Source organism: Centroberyx gerrardi, chromosome 8, assembly GCF_048128805.1.
Source record: "Centroberyx gerrardi isolate f3 chromosome 8, fCenGer3.hap1.cur.20231027, whole genome shotgun sequence".
Taxonomy (NCBI): domain Eukaryota; kingdom Metazoa; phylum Chordata; class Actinopteri; order Beryciformes; family Berycidae; genus Centroberyx; species Centroberyx gerrardi.
The window spans coordinates 29,878,097-29,897,813 of NC_136004.1; the positions used below are offsets into that span (position 1 = coordinate 29,878,097).

General features: G+C 41.4%; 1 protein-coding gene across 1 annotated transcript in view; it reads right to left on the reverse strand.

Annotated features, from left to right (window-relative positions):
- LOC139915138 (protein unc-13 homolog B-like) overlaps window positions 1-19,717 on the reverse strand; it is a 188,117-nt gene that overhangs the window by 127,507 nt on the left and 40,893 nt on the right. The window contains exons 4-8 of the mRNA XM_078285327.1: window positions 7,611-7,728; window positions 6,477-6,600; window positions 3,912-3,985; window positions 2,406-2,463; window positions 291-507 (exon numbers count right to left, since the gene is read on the reverse strand). Coding sequence (XP_078141453.1) covers window positions 291-507; window positions 2,406-2,463; window positions 3,912-3,985; window positions 6,477-6,600; window positions 7,611-7,728 — 591 coding nt within the window. The remainder of the gene's footprint in view (window positions 1-290; window positions 508-2,405; window positions 2,464-3,911; window positions 3,986-6,476; window positions 6,601-7,610; window positions 7,729-19,717) is intronic.

Below are 19,717 nucleotides of genomic sequence, written 5' to 3' on the forward strand. Positions count from 1 at the left end.
CTTTTGGCAACCTGACTCCTGGAAGCCTTGCTCTTCTACAAAGATAACAAATAAAAATAATTTCAGAAGCCAAGGTTAAGAGTCAGGCAAGTGGGAAAATGTATTAGGAGCCCCTTGAGTGCAGTTACTGTGACTCTTAGCCTCTAATCCTGTATCTGCTCTCACATTAGAGCAACCAAGGGAATATGCTTCTGACATTTTTGCCCAAGTGGTACTGCAATAATGAAATTACTCTATTACAGGCAGAGTGTGTAAGTGTTGTGTGTGTGTGTGTGCGTGTGTGTGTTTACCTGGGCCCCCTCATTTCTCTATAGTCTAGCTCATAGCTCTGTATAGAGTCAGATTCTCTGGATAGGGCTTGATGATGATGCAGCCTCCGGCCTATGGGGTACTGGTGCACAGATGAGTTGGTCTGGGAGGTGTTGTGGTACCGTGGGGGTCGGTTGCCAGTTTCACTGCGGTAGTCACTATCACGGTCATCCACTGCGCTATCATGGTCATCCAAAGCTGGGTGAAAGGCAACAGCAACAGCTCAGCAAAACACTGTTTAGCTATTTTTTTTTAAAACAAATGAATATGTACTCACTCTGAAAATGTACAGGACAAATGAACTGTAACGGCTCCAATAGACTTCCATATAGAAAACTCTGCACTTGTTGATTCATCTGACTATAATGTAATGAAAACCTCATCTCTTTCTCAATCAAGAACTAATTCACTTCTGGTAGACCCAATCAGTAGGTGGTCTAATCACTGCTCATCATTACTGTCAAATTACAGTGGTAGCCATTGAAGAAGTCCCCTTTCATGCATTTATCCAGCTTCCATCATGCATTAGTGCTGCAGATACTTCGTTCTTGGATATATACAACAGAACCAAATTGGTATACTGTAACTCTAAATAAACTCAACCAACTAGCCAACAGCTTTTTAAACAATTCCTCTGAGGATGGAAAAACATGCAGCAGTAATTTAAGCAAGCATGCAGTAAAAAGTCTGTGCTGAAAATTACTGCTATAGGCCAGGCAAAGCACTCTTGAATAACTTAGCAAATTTTCTCTGATGTACTTTAATGATATGCAATATTTGCTCATACTCAGAGTCTTACCTATCTGCTGAGAAGCAGACAGTTGGTACACTAAATGGTTGAAAGGGAGACTTCCAAACAATGAGAATAAGGAATACAAAATTTGGACATAGCCCCCTCTTGTGGTAGCAGGCAAAAAATACAAAGAACACGAACAGCTGAGCAGGTGACAATGAAAGATGCAATGAAATAGTCAACAAGAAATCAGTTTTGGACATAGAAACAAACAATGCCACTCCAAATGCCAAGGTAAAATATATCCACAAGACCCAGACCGGTCAGAAACACACAAAAGCAGGTGAATTTACAATTACAGGGGAGACATAAATTAAAGATATGGACCCAGCATGCATTGGTCGTCCATCAAAAAGAGAGGCAAAGCAGAGCGCTGTGCCTTATTGAAGAGGGAAGATTGACAAATGTCACAGAAAGAGAGAACCCATGTACGTACTCTGCTGTTCGCTCCATCCGAAATAACTCCAACTGCCTGGTGGCATGGAGGCAAGTGTTCAAAGAAACAGGCAGCAAGGAAAGTGAAGTTCATTACAGAACAATTAGACCAAGAGTATTAAAGTAATTGGTGATGCTGAATGGAGTTTAAAACATGTAATGGGATTGAAAACCCCAAAATGTGTAAATAGCAAAGCTCTTGGGAAATGATGGATGATAATGGCAATATGAGATGGATAACAACAAATGGTTGACTCATCATCCCTTGATGACTTGGTCAATTCCACACGCAGTACGAGTGATCAGCAATAGATGCAATAGAACAATTATGGGGAAAATGATAATGAGAAAAAAAAATGAGGAAAAGAACACCAAAGGTACACTGAAAAAAGATAGTTTCAAAAAGACGTCAGTGTGAGTTCAACTACTGATGAACAGGAAGGAAACCAAGTTTTTCATTCACCATTCAGTGGCTGGTGCATCCCAAAATGCACCAGCCACTTTCACTATTTTAACAGCCAGTTAAAATCATCATTAGCTACTTTCCAAACTCAGTGTTCAAGTAGGTTAAGTAGACAAACTTACCAGCCACTGCCAAAATTTACCAGTTTTTGGCTGGTGGCTGGAGTGAATGTCCTTCCCTGTTGATGAAACACATGACGGAAGGAAGAATAAAAACATTGTAGGCCCGAGTTTGAGTCATTACGTGTTAAATGACACATTAATGTGGGAAGCAGCCCCATCACCACCCCACCCACCACCGTCACCTTCACCAACAACAACAATACACACACACATAGAAAACACATGGAAACTAGCATGAGAGTGTTTTGGAGTGAAGATGTTTTACTAAAAAGTTTAGACTTACAGCATTGGGAGGGCACAGATGCCATTCGTCTTCTCTGCACCTCTTCCTGTAGAGGATACTGCCATGAAAGAGAAAATAGAAATAGAAACACATAAGGAGAGGAAAGAGAGAGAGAGAGAGATAGAGAAACAGAGGAGGAGAATTAGATATGGCATAGCATATATTAGTAGTCTTTGTAGTTAATCTTATTTATTAAATGATGTAGTGATATAAATTTGCCATCAGGTGGCAGCTGTGAGCTGACACAACCTGCAACATCACTAACAACAGCACAGTTTAATACAACATGAAGTGAAAATAAAAAATTCAGGAGAATCCTTTTAAAGGTGTACAGAATCTCACTCTGTAGGAAAACCCCAATAACAAGAGCTTAGAAACAGGACAGTTGCACAACAAGACAAAACACACTGACAGTACTGTCAAATGTAAACAGACTTATACAAAAAACACAACTTCAGAGACAAGACTTTTGATTTTTTCATACCAAATTGCAAAACATCCATTTTGGAAAAATCTTGCTCCCTGAAATTCATGACTCAAAATTTCAGAAACACAAAGGTCTTAGGATGACTCATAACTTTAGTAACCCATAATGTACTTTAATGTTGTATGAGCAATCGTTTTGTAAGAACAGATTTTGGGTTTTCAATAATGGATATCTTATTTTGGAACAGAACTCTTCAGTTATACTTTGCTGTTCCCATGAAACCAAAAGTGCTCAGTTTTAATCAGTTTTACAGGAGTAGCCACTATACAATTTTCACTACTGCTACTACTGCTGCTGCACTTTGTCTCCATCCCCAAAATGAATTGTTTGAAAGGTTCAAGGTTTTGCTCTCTTTTCCTTTTTCAAGAAGTTACAGTGAGGGATCTGGTAACTTGTTGATCGAGAGACACGAGAGTTTTGTGTTACAATATACTTTGTTTCTACTGTAATAGGATTTTCTGCAGTGTTAACACAGGATGGATGCAAGATAAATGCATCAAAGAAGACTTCTGCAATGGCTACCACCGTATATGAAACACATATTTGTTTCATTTCTTATGCTTTAGATTATTATTGTATACATGCAACCAGAATCTCCTTCCCCTGTACTGCCTGCACAATTAACTTTCAACTGAAATCACAAGTTCACATTTACAACACCAGGAACTCTCTTCAACTTCCCAACTTTAGGAGGAGGCGAAGAGAGAGAAGTCTGTCCTAGTTGTGATTCCCCATTAGCATCATAGCATTAAGGTCCTCTTTGAGATTTCTGGAGGAACTGCTGTATAACTTATAACTCATGCAATGAATGAATTAACTGTTGTCTAACTCATGCAATGAATGTACACAGTATGTATGAATGCTTTTGTGCATTGCTGGCTGACGCATGATAAACTCCCCTCAGGGCTTGTAAAAGTCTATTCTATTTTGCTTGTTTCTCTTCATCCTGCAGTAAGTTTCGGATGGTACCAATATTCTCTTTGGTGCCAAGATGCCCTTGGGAAAGCCCGTCCACTCACCTCGTCATGTATCCGCATGGTGTTGATCCGCTCCAGTTTACTGGTCCAGTACTGGGCCTCGTCGTCTGGGATATCTGGGTATGGGTGGAAAGAGAGAGGAGAGGAGATAAAAGAGAGATGGTAAAAGACGTGAAAGAGAGTGCAAGAGAGAATGTGGGTGGAGAGAGAGGGGAAAATGCAGGAAACATAAGCACAAGGGATGAATGGATGGGTGGAGGGATGGAGGGATGGATGTATTTACAAAAAGGGAAAGGGGTGATGAAGAGAGAAAGTAAATAATGGAGGAAGACCAAAAGTGCAATAGAGAGAACGTGGGCGGCGAGAGAGGGGAAAGTGCAGGAAGCATAGACACAAGAGATGGATGGATGGAGGGATGGATGGATGGAGAGAGGGATGGACAGAGGGATGGATGGATGAACTGCCAGAGAGAGAAAGAGGCGATGAAGAGAGAAAGTAAATGATGGAGGAAGAATGAAAGAGCAAAATAGTGAACGTGGGAGGCGAGAGAGGGGAAAGTGCAGCAGGAAACAGACACAAGGGAGCGAGTTGGACAAAAAGAGTTAAACTCAAGAGAGAGAGAAAGAAAGAAAGAAAGAGAGAGAGAGAGAGAGAGAGAGAAAGAGAGAGAGAGAGAGAGAGAGAGAGAGAGGCAGGCACTGTAGCTCCACCCTTCCCTCCCCTCAGCCGGCACTCCTCCACGCTCCCCGTCCCGTCCCATCCTATCCCGTCCTGTCCTCTCCCTGCGGGAAGTGCTCCCATCTCATATTCATGTGTCTTTAATAGCTGATGAGGAGGTTTCCTTTTGGAGGCCCAGAAATAGAATAAACAACCACCTCAGGGACCTCGCACGTCCCCCCCAAGCCCAATGTAGGCAGATAAGATGGGGAAGAAGAAGAGAAGAAGAAGAGAAGAAGAAGAGAAGAAGAAGAGAAGAGGGAAAATGTGAGAAAATGCAGAGTCTGCAATGCCAGGCTGTATACTGGGCATATGTAGGCATGTGTGTGTGTGTGTGTGTGTGTGTGTGTGTGTGTGTGTGTGTGTGTCTGTCTGTCTGTGACAAAATGACCACCAAACAGAGGAAACTCCATATTGATTAGTTTAGTTTGGTCTAGTCTAGTCTAGTCTAGTCTGGTTTAGTTTAGATTAGAACAATAAAAACATTGGGGAAAAGAGAGAGGGAAAGAAATCCAAACTGAGAAGTCAAGAACTAAAAAAACTCCTGAGGGGACTTAACATCTCGCTCCAAAAGAGACAACCAATTACAAAAATGACACAAAAAAATGCTTCTTTGACAGACAGGGTGTGTGATGACGTTGTTAATTTGAGCTAGCATACTCCATAGTGGATGTCAATGACTTTGTTCTTCTTTTTCTGGGGGATTTGTCAAAGTTGGCTAAAACGGGAAGGCCGCTATCTTATCTCCATCTTCAGGCCCTGGCTGCTGTGTCAAGACAACTGGCCAGCAGCATCAACCAACGGCACCTAGACATCAGGAGAGGGTGAAGCACTGAAATAGAGTGCCAGGCGACGCAGAGGGGAAGCAGACACTTCAGACACTCCAGACAGACCCCTGAGATGAAGAGCCTGCCCAGGACACACAAACTGCTAACAAAATGCAGCTAACTGGAGTCGGTGTAAGGTACACTCTAAACAAGGAAAAAAGGAGGAATATGAGGGGTTCTTCAGATAGTGCGCTCCATAAAGAACCCCTTCATAAAAGGTTCATCCCTAATAGTACTTCCACAAGCATCTGCTATATAGGGGTGCATCAAGGAACTCCTTAGGGATGTAGAGATATTTTTCTGTGATGAAACCTAAGATGCTCATAAAGGCTTTGCAACCATGGCTGCTGCCATCATGAAGGTCTGTGCACAAATAATGGCTAAATATACAACCACCAAGGTAGAGAAAGAGAGTTACCTGAAAACGCTTGTTGTGGTGTGGCTGTAGATCCATTCAGTAATATTCTAACTAAAAGTGAATAGTGTGATAAGGTGGATTTGTTTCCAAATGTAGCTTACGGTGACACAGTAACCTGTCTTGTCTTTAGCCCTAGTCTCTACACACTATGAGTTATAGCTTCAGAAGAGTCAGCTCAGTTAACCTGAACAAACTGTTAGCTAGCTAATTAGCCAGCAGGATAATTTAGCAGTGTTAAAGTAAACATGTAACTATTAACTACTACTAAAGCTAGGTTTCTATAGTTACATTAGCTAGTGTGCAAATCAGATGTGTTGACAACAAGACTATGATGGCTAGCTGGCCAGTTAATACGGTTACTTAGCTAACAAGCTGACATCTAAACACAAAAGTGATCAGATATCAGTGGCGAAATAATCAATTCCCCAAAAACAACACAGAAATTAACCATCTGTATTCAATACTGATGAGACGGTCAAGTTGTATGTTTAGAAGTGCCATCAGCATTTTTTAGCCACTGTTGCCCAAGAGCTGTGGACCTCCAATATGGCCGCCAGGTGCATCACATCACCTGAAAGCTCTCTATTAGGTGTGTGTGTGTGTGTGTGTGTGTGTGTGTGTGTGTGTGTGTGTGCATATGTATACCAAAAGGCAGCTCAAAGCGGGCGTCCAGCAGCACTTGGTGCGGCGTTGGGTTGGTTGTACCGCAGATCTCATCCTCCCTCATCAACACCTCAGAGTCCAGAGACGTCCACTCCCCCGGACCCTCCTGAGAGAGAGAGAGAGAGAGAGAGAGAGAGAGAGAGAGAGAGAGAGGCAAGAGAAAGAGAGAGCAAGAAAAAGAGATAGAGACAGACAAAGAAAGAAAGAAACCTTCATTCACTGCGAATCAAAGCATCAACATGGAAATTGAGGGCGCGGGTGGGCCAGGGAGAAAATGCCACTCAATAAAGCCGAGCCGAGATGAAAAGATGAAGAGGCGAGGAGCGACGCTGACAGTGGGACTGTGATGGAGCGGCGGCGAGCATTTACTGTTTCAAACTGAGTGGAGAAGTCAAATATTGGGGGTTGCATTACTGATGATTACACAGAGGCTGTCGCGCTTTAAAACTCTCCAAAAAAAAAAGTAATGAGGTCTAGAGGCGAGACAAGCCTGCCCGCAGCACGCTGAAACGAATCTGGCAACCGCCTCTAACTGGCAACCTGTGAGAATGTTTTTCTTGACTAAGCTGACAGGTAAAGATGGTGTTTTAATGAGCAACTCTCAGAAGGGGGGAGAGGGTTTTGTTTGTGCATGGGCAGTGTGTAAATATGTGTGAAAACGTCATGTGTGAAAGTCAAATGGTGCCAGTGGCTTGTGAATTCAGAATTTCACCAGATAGTTTAATTTCTCAGCAACCTGCGTAGTTTTTAGAGTAGAAAAGGATAATTATGTCCCACCAAGTCGAGTACTGACTGAAGTCAAGATGGCCGACAATAGCATTGCTTTTTCTTGTTGATAGTAGAAACAAATTATGCTATATATGACTCATCTACCAAAATTGGAATCAATAAACATTGTTTGATAACTGCCCTGATTTTGAAAGAAATGAGCAACAAGACAGAAATCAGAAATTATAATTCTGCTTCATCACCTCCATGTTTGTTTGTTTTTTTCCAACTAAAACGCACATGAACATTTCACAAGTCAGAGAAAAGTACATCCGACGTGACATTAATGTCAAGCCTTGTGTTTGTGTGTGTGTGTGTGTGTGTGTGTGTGTGTGGAGGGGGGGTTACCTCGTCGGACTGTCGAATGGTGTCCAGCGGTATCAGTGCCATGCCGATCATGGTGTCCCAGATCAAACCTTTATTCCACATTTCCACCACCAGGCCTGACTCCAGGTGACTGATCTCACTGTAACACACACACACACACACACAGAGAGACACACACACACACAAACAAACATTAGATACATTTTAAGGTAGAGCCTGATCTAGATATGACAATTTGAGCCCTTTTTTTTATTTATTTTTATTTGCTTAGCGCTCTTTGCTGTGGTGTTTCTGCACTGCCCTTCCCAGAGATCACCTGTCAATCAAACAGTGTGGGCGGAGCTTGGATTTTCTGTTGATGCAGTTTGAGTTTCTCTTTTCTTTGTCTGTTCAGCCATGGTGGCTATCGCTGCTCATGCTAACTACCCAGTTCTTCTTCTTCTGTTTATTACAAACAAACCGGAAACGTAAAACGCATCACTTCCTGTGCGGCAGAGGATTTTTCCCAGGAAAGAGCTACCAGACAGCGGCTGTTTAGAACAGACAGTGGAAAAGCTTTATGAACTGGATGGACTTGTGGATTATTAATTTAAGATCATCTCTTCCTCCCTGACAGAAAATTCAGGTGTTGAAGTGGTGCTGTGAAACATGAACAGTTTATAGCATAATGAGGCACCAGCTTTTCTCAGGAAGGAACAGGTGATAACATTATAATCTTTGATTTTCACTCCTTCAACACAGTGATTTGTCCCCTGTAACCATTGGTAACCACCATGCAAACGTTCAGCCACAGGTTTCTATTATCAGCAGCGATGTGGAAGCTAGAAGAATGGCTGCAAGAACACAGAGGAACTAATGACAAAACCACTTCAGACTGAGAGAGAGGCAGCATCCACTTCTTCTGGTAACACATCACAATAAATATCACTAACAAATGGTGAATTTCATTATTTAATATTTATTAATTATCCTGTAATGGTGGTATAACAACTAGTTAATGTTGTATATTGCATACTAATTACTAGTAAATAATATATATATTGTTAAATCATTATTGATGACATGTTCACAAATCTATCTTTTATATATTGTATCATAACTGCTAAGAAATTAAATGAATAATTTGTCTTAGTTAACAATTCGTTAGTAATTTGTTATCCAAATTGAACACTTTTAAAGTCACAATGAAGTCACTTTTGAGTCACTTTTTCACCTTACTGACTTATTCTCCATACCATAACGTCCACCTATTTAACAATAACTGCCCCAAAATTACATTTTTTAAAGCATTTTCTTGTATTTTTTCTTGTAATGCCATTAGTTTTACTTTCTAGACAACAGTTTATTTTTAGTGGTTAATTCATGGCGTAGCAGTAGGCGAACATAAAAATTCCAAAAAATAATACCATCACAGATTTGTCAACAATCCCAACCTCATATAAAACCTACAACTTCACAACTGGCAACATGGTACGGCGCTGCAGTTTTGGGTGTTCAGCCGTGAAAACCCTGTTTCCTTTTCCTGAGACAGTGGTTGTGTCCCGGTGGGTGGAATTTAATCATTTTGAATTTCCTGTCCCATTAGGTCAGTAAGAGAGCCGGTCTCATCCTACAGCAGCGAGGGCGAGGGACGGCAGCCGTCACATTCTGACAGATCTGTCTGAGGGAGAAGACAGCAGCCAAACACACTCCCCTCCTCATCTGCATATTCATATTCACAGTCCTATTCATATTCATATCGCCTCAGCTTGGCTGTCAGTCATCTCTGATGACACTTCACAGCTGGGATGATGGAGGGAAGGGGGGTGGGCGGGCGGGAGAAGGGGGTTGGAGTGTGTGTGTGTGTGTGTGTGTGCATGTACTGGGAAGGGGAGCTACTTGCCGCACAACAAGGAAGGCAGCCAGTGGAACAGCGAGTCAAGTCGAAATCATTATGTTCCTATATGTTAGCATGATTGCCATTAGTCTCCATTCATGTGTTTGCGTGTTTGTTTGCTTGTCTGTTTAGTCTCCAGTGAGATGTTGCATTTTATAATGATAGTTTGGCAATGCAAGGGTGATCTTATCGCACCAATAAAGCTTCTTGAATTGAGGAAATTGAATTGAGAGCCGAGGCCGGAGCGCAGCCCGGAGAGCAGGAGCATGGGATCTGTTACCGTGCAATTCAGAGCCACGCTTGTCTCATCGGCACCGCAGCAGGAAGAACAGTCACAGCGCTGCAATATGGCTGAGGAGAGAACATGTGCAGCCACTCGCATCCAAGATTCAACATTTGTTTTGGACACATTACCACCGAATTAAAAAACATACAACACAGTCTGTATTAGCAACCCCAAAATGACAGTCGGCTACGATACATAACTTATGCCATTCGGTGGACTTTTACCTCACCAGCCTTACAGTATAGAGTCTGTACACTTTCAGCACGGGTGGCCACACTGGGAATTGAACCCCTGACTCTTGCAGTGTTAATGCCTTGCTCTACCATCCGCACACATATAATACATGCAACAATAAGTTATTATAATGTGGCACCTCACCTGTGGCTGTAACATAAATGAAAACAAAAGGATCTGCTGCTTCATTTACATAACATTACATGGTGACATTACATGAGTCAGATGGACAGGGGAATGGATGTGTGTTTGTATATCTTTAATTCAGTGATTCTCAACCGTTTTGGCATGCAACCCCCCCACCAAAAAAAAAAAAAAAAAAAACAAAACAAGTGTTTCATGGTTTCAGGTTTAAAGGCACAAAATAGCCAACTTGGAAACCAAATGATGAATTGTGTTTTCCCTCTCTATTTTACTTGAATATCTAACCCTTGAGGCTGGAACTATTCATTATTTTCTGAGAAAATAGATTTTATCACAATTTCTTCTCCCTGATTTATCTCCTGACTCCTGGGAAAGGTCCCCACCTTCAGGTTGAGAACCGCTGGTTTAATTTTAAGTTGAAGCTCGGCATGGAGAACACTCGATGGATGTGGAGTGATATTTTATTTCTGGCCTGTTTGCACACGGTCTGGTTCATGTCCAGACAGCGACTGAAGAGAATGATGCTGTCTCACACTCATTAAAACTTCACAGCTGCCTTAATCACTGATATACTGTATATATCTTAAGTAATACATTAATACATACCTCTGTCATACCTCTTTATAGAAACTTTTCTTACCCAGAGAAGATTTATTTGCTTGGCACTAGAGCTGAACAATTAATCAAAAAAAAGTCGAAATTGCAAAATGAAATGCAATTTCCAAATCCCAGAGGCTGCAATTAATTGCTTAAGAGAGAGTTGCATCCAAAATGGATTTCTGAACAAGGTGTTTTAGAGCTGCAGGTAATCTTTGATTATCTTTGAGTTCTGACAAGAAAAACCTGTGATGATATGAATCACAGTTTGCAATTTTAATATTCTGTCAAGTGTCAAATAATCGCAATTCGATTTTTTGTCAACATCTTTCAGCCCTACTTGGCACATCTGCTCTTTTTCAGCAATACTTTACTTCACACTCAGTTACACACACTCACACCTGGGAGCTGCCCAGTATAACCAGTGAGCAGTTCCACTCAAGCATTTGGGGTTTGAGTGCCTTGATCGAGGGAGTCGGTGGTAGAGCTCGTCTCATTCACTTTCCCCACCCAGACTTTCCCAGCATCCCTTGTTTGTTGCAACCAGAAGCCAATTTTTGTCACTCTTCCTGTGTTTTTGTAGCGTGTTCCTGACACATCGGTGGCATTTTGGGTGTGCAAGTCCCAAAGGGGCATGGTCACCTCCACCCATCGGTAGTAATGTATTAACATGACAGTCGGTCCAAGGTCGGCTGGTTTAAAGCAAGATGGCGGCGTGCCAGCGAAAAAACCAGTGAATTATGATCTACTGCCCGATTTTAATCCATTAGATTATTTAATTGAGACCATGAAACGTAAAACCGCAAATAGGATTAGAAATAGGTCTGATGTGCATCCATGCCCTCTGTCTCCTCCCTGCCACTGACTCACAGATCAGACGTGTGTGTGCGTGTGTGTGTGTGTGTGTGTGTGTGTGTGTGTGTGTTCGTGATCTTTGTTGAAGCTTTACGTCCGACTCTGCAGATGCCCTCCATCACAGCCCATCCATTATTGAGGCAATGTTTTGTGTTTTATTAAGGAATGAATGGTGTATTTTTATCACTCAGAAACCACAGGCAAACACACACACACACACACGCACACACACACGCACACACTCTGCAGTGTAGGTGCATATGCAAACACGTGCACGCACACACACAGACACACACATCCTGCATCTAAGGATGTACAACAGGCCGAGAGATCGAGAAAGAAATGAAAAAAGAAATGAGGGGCGAGACGGAGGAGAAGTAAGAGGTGTTTGGGAATGTAGAGCACAAGGCTTGATGGAGAGAAATGAAGTAGTTAAGGCTTGAGACGGAGGAATAGAGGCACTTTGGGGAACAGCGGGCGAAATGCAGCTTTTCACAGGCGGCTGTAAGGAAAGCTCTACACAGGAAGGCAGACTGTACAAACAGGAAGGATCTTTGCCCTTCCACATCATGGATCCGGCCCGTGAGAAGGCTCGTTTTTCCTCATATTTGCTTATAAACCACACGTTCCAGTTTAGATTTGCAAACAAGCTGTACAAAACACTTTCGGACTGTCATGATCGCCCTTCATACAGTAAATTCCAGCTCCTTCCATCTGGGTGTCGATTCAGTCTAGCCAAATTCAAGTAGAATAGAACTAGAAACTCCTTCATCCCCACTGCTCAACATGCACAAATAAACATTATATGCTCATTTTTTATTCCGACCTAATGAGGTTCTGTATATACTGTTATTTATTGACAAGCGCTTATAAGTGCTACATACCCTGTTGATGCACTAAGTGTTTCCTGACTCTATACTCATGGCTGTCATGTTAAGTGTGCTGCATGTTGTTTTTGTTTTACCTTTTGTAAACCTGCCTATAAAGCAAATTTCCCTTTGGGGAGGATAAAGGTACTGAACTGAAATTTAATTGAAGTTTTGTCAGCTTCATTGATGTGGCTGGAGCTCCTGTTGAGGAGGCCGTTAGCATGTTGAATGTCGATGTCATTTGTGTTTCATGTAATTTCTTTTAGCACGTAACATCAAATGCCCGCTACCGATCCTGGCTGGATGATGTCTAAAGGTGACAGATCACTATCTTGCTACACTGGCTCTATGGATACCATCATGGATCACAATCTTGCTACTCTGGCGCCAGGATGGCTAGTGTCACAGATCACAATCTTGCTACGCCAGCTCTATGGCTACCGTGATGGATCACTATCTTGCTACGCTGCAACAACATCAATTAGTGCAGATTTATTCTTTTTCTTTTGAGATTGTCTCACATGCACAGTTTGTATTTTGTTTACAGTTTGTTTTTATATTTTATTTGTGTAAAGACCTCACTAAACTAAACATCAAGCACTGATTGGTTGGACTGGATGCCATTCACTGGGTATCCATGTGGGTAAAGAAGCTCTTTGTTACTCTGATTGTTCAGGAATGATCTTGAATATGGATTGAAATATCCAAGCTACACTTTCTTTCAAGTCAGATGTGAAAAAACATTTTTTTTTTAAACAGGAGCAGTGGGGCAGAGTGAGGAGCAGGAAGGGGAAAGGCGGTGATCAAACAGTAGTAAATCGTAATTGTAATGTAATTTAATAAACTCGCAAGAAAAAGACTGAGAGAGGCTGATGTAGAGGGAAGAGAAAAGGTCACTATTCTTTTTTTAAACTTAAACACAAGTCAGGAGAGAGAAAGGCAAGGAAGAGCAGACTGAGCTGAATCACCAGAGAGACAGACAGAGAGAGAGACAGACAGAGACACAGACAGACAGACAGACAGACAGACAGACACAGACAGACAGACAGACACAGACAGGCAGACAGACAGACAGACAGACAGACAGACAGACAGGCAGACAGACAGACAGGCAGACAGACAGACAGACAGGCAGGCAGACAGGCAGACAGACAGACAGGCAGACAGACAGACAGAGAGACAGACAGAGAGACAGAGAGACAGACAGAGAGACAGACAGGCAGACAGACAGACAGACAGACAGACAGGCAGGCAGACAGACAGAGAGACAGACAGAGAGACAGACAGAGACACAGACAGACAGACAGACAGACAGACAGACAGACAGACAGAGACACAGACAGACAGACAGGCAGACAGGCAGACACAGACAGACAGACAGACAGACAGAGACAGACAGACAGACAGACAGACAGACAGACAGACAGACAGACAGACAGACAGGCAGACAGACAGGCAGAGACAGACAGACAGGTAGTGACGGGAGTAGGTTTGAAAAAAACTGCCAACTTTCCTTTTTTGGGATGATTTTGAATCAAATTTGGGAATTTATAAGTAAATCTGGGAATCTATGGAAACTTCAGGGACTTACACTGTTAACAATATTTTGAAAAATAATGGATATTTTTCTTAAATTTATTGTCACACATATTTCACTTTGAGTCAGTATTGGATAAAACATCTAAAACATATTGTTAAGGCCAAAAAAATACTTAAAAAGGAGAATCTGAACAAGCATGATGCTTTTGAAAACAGTTTGCCACTTTATTTTTTCTTTTCCAAAAAAATGGCCCAGGTTCCCGCAATAATACACTTCAGAAAAATAATAAGATAAGTAACTGAGATGTTGCTGTCATCCCCTATATCTGTGTTTTTTCTTTAAATATAAAGCTTTAATATGAATGACTGAAGGATTTTTTTTTATTTTATTTATTTGAAAATTCCAGACATTTCCCCAGAGATCCAAAAATGGAAAATCACGAAGAAAACTCTAATAAGCATATTAGTATATATAGTATAAAGAATATTAAATATAGGAGATAGGAGACCTCTGAACTGTAGCGCTCGTCTTGTAGGTCAAGTCATCAAAAGATTAAGAGTAGGTAGTAGAAGGCTGTGACCTCCGCTGCTTTACTGTAAATTAGGTCAAAAGATTAAGACCAAACATGTGGAGAGAGAGAGAGAGAGAGAGAGAGAGAGAGAGAGAGAGAGAGAGAAAGCAAAACAGAGGGAGAAAGACAGAAATAGTAGTGATGAACCTTGTGAATTTACAAGCTTAGTGTCTTACAAGCACTAGACTTGTAAGTCACCAGTGTGGCGAGAGAGAACGACAGAGAGACAATCAGACGACAGACAGAGAGAGAGAGAGAGAGAGAAAGAGAAAGAGAGAGAGAGACAGAGCGAGCGATAGAGACAGAAAGCAAAACAGAGGGAGAAAGAGAGTAGAGAGTAGTGATGAACCCTCTGAATTTACAAGCTTAGTGACATACAAGCACTAGACTTGTAAGTCACCAGTGTGGAGAGAGAGAGAGAGAGAGAGAGAGAGAGAGAGAGAGAGAGAGAGAGAGAGAGAGAGAGAGAGAGACAATCAGACAGAGAGAGAGAGAGAGAGAGAGAGAAAGAGAGAGAGAGAGAGAGAGAGTGATAGAGAAAGAAAGCAAAACAGAGGGAGAAAGAGAGTAGAGAGTAGTGATGAACCCTCTGAATTTACAAGCTTAGTGACATACAAGCACTAGACTTGTAAGTCACTAGTGTGGAGAGAGAGAGAGAGAGAGACAATCAGACGAGAGAGAAAGAGAGAGAGAGAGAGAGAGAGAGAGAGAGAGAGAATGAGCAGGGATGAGCATGTGACGCCGGATGACCCTAAGCGTGACAGGATAAACATTCAACTGCTTATCCCCTTATCCCACTAGCTAACCAACCAGCCATCAAATCACACACACACACACTGTCTCTCTCTCACACACACACACACACACACACACACACACACACAGGCAGCAGTCCAGTGTCCACAGACGCATTAAAATCCCCAAATCGTCAGCATTGAAATCTGCCTCCCTAGACTAAGAATAAGAGCCAAGACAAGACGATGAGAACGTGGCAACAACAGATTAACAGGGCCGAAGCTGCCTGCATAAGGATAAGATGAAACTAATGACAGCCGTGCGGAAATTGGTGCAAGTAGTAGTGAAACAGTAGGTGATGTAGATGAGTGACACTTCCACCAACATTTGAGTCTATTAAATCTATCCAAATGTTTCCCAGCAACAAGATAAACCTATATGTGATCAAAGTAATAAAACTGAGGCAACTTCCAGAACTACGGAAGAGGATTAGGGCCACACGTGAAAAATTTCTGAGATTCACTTGTGAAAATAAAGGCAGAATTGTGAGAATAAAGTCAGAATTCTGTAAAAAAAAGTCTGACTTTTTAAACTCAGAATTCTTAGAGCTTATTCTGAGTTTAGTGAATACATTTTTCAGATGTGGCCCTAATCACTAATCACACTCTTACCTGTCAAAATCACCAGAAAATGTGCCTTGTGAATCACTCTCTCACTTAACTCACTAACCTACATTCAGGCCATCTTATTTATACATAGTTTTAAAGGGCTGAGATAGAGCCAGGGCAGATGCATTTCACTGCATTTGAATGTACATTGTACTTTTTAAATGTATGTGACAATAAACTTGAACTTGAACTTGAACCACACCACCATCCTACTGTCCAATGGCCAATTTTTGGCTAGCCGGTTGCTAAGTGTAACGCCAATAATGTTGCAGCAACGCTAGTGTGAGTTTGGCTGCTGATGGACTCGGTAGGTTGCCCAAAAAATTCAGATACAGCCAACTTTTCCACACAAAAACACACGAAAACAAGGAGACAAAATGGCCGGTCAACTGCAGAAGTTCTCAGCTTGTAGAAAGTAAATTAACTTCCAGCAATTAGTTTAAATCTGCTCTCTTTACTACATCTCCTTATCTCCTTTCCCTGCTATCTTTTCTGGCATTCTCTGAAATAGAAACAAATATTTTCATTTTAAAGAAGAATTATTTTCACTGCAATGGTGTTTAATCAAAAGTTTTGTTGGGAATTTTTTTTGGCCTTGCAGCCAGTACAGCAATGTCCCAAGACAGTGTGTGTGTGTGTGTGTGTGTGTGTGTGTGTGTGTGTGTGTGTGTGTGTGTGTGTGTGCAAGCATGTGTGCACGAGTCTTGTTCCATTAATAAATGAGGATAATGAATTGGTTTCTTGGAGGGAGTTTTTGAGGCAGGTGCTTGGCTGATGGGCCAAGGCGACAGCAAATGAAGAAAGGCAGGTGTGTGCATGTATGTGTGTGTGTGTGTGTGTGTGTGTGTGTGTGTGTGTGTGTATGCTTTGACAGACTGACAGCATTGAAATTAACACACCATCCTAAAGTGCATCAACTCACTTGACAGGGGAAAGATGGTCAATATTACTGATGCCCGCAGCAAAACATGCAACTCTTGACAAGTTCCAGACATAAAATCCTTTCCGTCATATGTTTTTCTGCGACATAAAGGGACATGTGTTTTGTCTGTGACGGCATTTTGCCAATTTAAATCTAATAGATGGATACAAGAAAACTGTTTTGCGACTCCTAAAGCTGCAGGAGGAGACAACATGGACACAACCAGTCAGGATTTACACAGTTTGCGATGACTTAAAATAAACGTGCGACACAATCTCCACAGCTCTTCGTTCTCTTTTCAATTAACAATTTACTTGGACTTCTCTATCTTACAGGATCATTCTAGGGCCACAGGAATAGTTGTTTGATCTACTTTCGGAGAGCCTTGCACACCTTATTTATTGCACTTGTAATATTGGTGATCTGGGAATTTGAACTCATTCAATAGGCTAGGAGAGAGAGCCATAAGGAGCAAATTGGCTTCATACAAGAAGGTGAGTAAGGAAAGATTTATTGTTGTCTAGGCACAAGTCAGCACAGTTAGGGGAATCTAAGGATTGGGAAATACAAGTAGACAAAAGCCAGCAGAAATAGTCAGCACTAGACCTGGCCTAGTATTGTAGTCTAATATTCAATGGACTGTTTACTTTGTTTAACTCACTGTGTCATGGGAAAATGAAAGGAATATGAATATGAAAGGAAGAACTAAACTAGGAAGTCACAGATTTGTGGCCAGTAGGGATGAGACCATACGCTCATCTCACAATACGATACGATACGTGATATGGGGTTCATGATTTGATTACAATCACGATATGTTGTAATAAAAGCTCACTGACAAAGCCTGACTGTGCAGAATTATGTTAATTTCTGAAACACAAATCTTTCTAGCGATGGCATTGGCTCGTTAGAATGTAAACAACAATTTAAAAATGTCATTACAAAGTGCAAATAATATAATCTGGATGGAGAGCTTGTGAAATTGTGATGGTCAAGCCGTCTCATTTGTGATTACTACAGAGGAATAAAATGTAGATAATATCACGTTTCATTTTTCTGCCCCACAATACGTAGTGTCACATTTTCATATTGTGATGCCAGTTGGGGCCCAAATTATGGTAACCAATCCCATGACTAAGACTGGAGTTATATATGATATGATGCCATATGGCCAGCAGTAGTGGGTTGTTAAAAAACTGTTCTCAGCTCTTGGTATAATTGCCTTACATGATTTAAGCTTATGATTTGCTGATACCAGTCGGTGTGTGAGCTGCTGAGCGGTAGCTGAGAATGTTTCTCACACCATGCCATCATCCTTCCTCATGCCTCCCTCCCCTCTAATTGCTCGAGTCTCAACAATGTCCTCATTTGAGAAGGAGAGCTGCCTCCTGAAAGCACAGACGCGGCTGCCTGAAGTGCCACAGCGGCGAGGCCTGAATGGATGCATTTATTTTATTAGATAGTGTGCCACAAAAAGAGCACAGAAGACTAAATTGTATTGGTCCCCGTGGGGAAATTGGGTGGTAGGATACAGCAGGGGGAAAAAGAAAAATAGAAAATAAGCACAAAAACAGAATATAAAGTAAGCAATAAAACAATAAAAGCAATAAGATGGAATCTAACCAATTGTGGGGTTATATAAACATGTGCAGCCGACAATTTAAACACATTAAGTAGATTGTATGGGTGGGAAGATTACAGTTACAGTTAACTACAGTTACGTACAGTTATAACTTACAGATGTTACTAACAGTCTTATTTGCTTTCTTAAATACTGTATGTATTTTAAGTGTAAGACCTCCAGCTCCACCCAACACACCACAGACACTCACGGTCAGACAGATTTCTTGTCTGGGTGCTGTGGCTTTGTGACTCTTGCACTCCTTACTAATAGTTGCTTGTAATGTTGGTCATCTCAGAAATAGTCATCTGTTCTTGCATCACCTGTTAAGATACAAATACCCGTAAACTGCGGTTCTGCCTAGAAGTTACAAAGTTAGCCTTGTGACCCGAAGTTCAATGGTTCAAATCCTGAAACAGCTTGATGAATCTGGGCAGGGAAAGTGAATGAGAAGCAGTCTCCCCTCCCTCAACAGCAGTGGCGGAATACTCCATTAAAAGTAAAAACTCCTGCATTCAAAATTAGTAAAAAGTAAAAAAGAAGTATTAGCAGTAAAATGTACTGATTCTGAAGAACGGTCCCTTTCAGAGAGTTTAATTATTGAACAGGGTTCGCACACCTTCTTAAACATCAAATTCAAGGACTTTTCAAGGACTTTCCAGGCCCAATTCCCTCAAATTCAAGGACCCAACACGGCATAGTTTGAGACACGGATCAAGGTTAATTACTGTTACAACACTGAGAATTTTTATAGTGAGAACTAGCAGCTTTACAGAAGCTCACAGACAACAATTAAAAAGAGAGAGAGGCTTCAATGTGTGTGCTGTGTTATAGTGATGGCAGACTATGTGGTCTCTTGCCTTCTCTAACACAAATATATAAATTCAAGCACTTTCAATGACCCATATCTATTTATGTCTATTTTCAAAAACTTTCAAGGCCTTGATTTTTTTTTCTCAAATTCACAAACTTTCAAGGATTTCAAGGACCCATGGGGACCTTGATTGAAGCATTAACCTGTAAGAAGTATTTTAATGTTGTCGGTCTAACTGCTCCATATACTGTTGGGGAGTTTAAACTCTAACAATGCAACATATTTTATGAGCTTATCGTATGTTTTGCATGTAAAACCTTATTCTGCAAAGTAACTAGTAACTCCAGCCGGCAGATAAATGTAGTGGAGGAAAAAGAACAAGATTTCCCTCTGAAA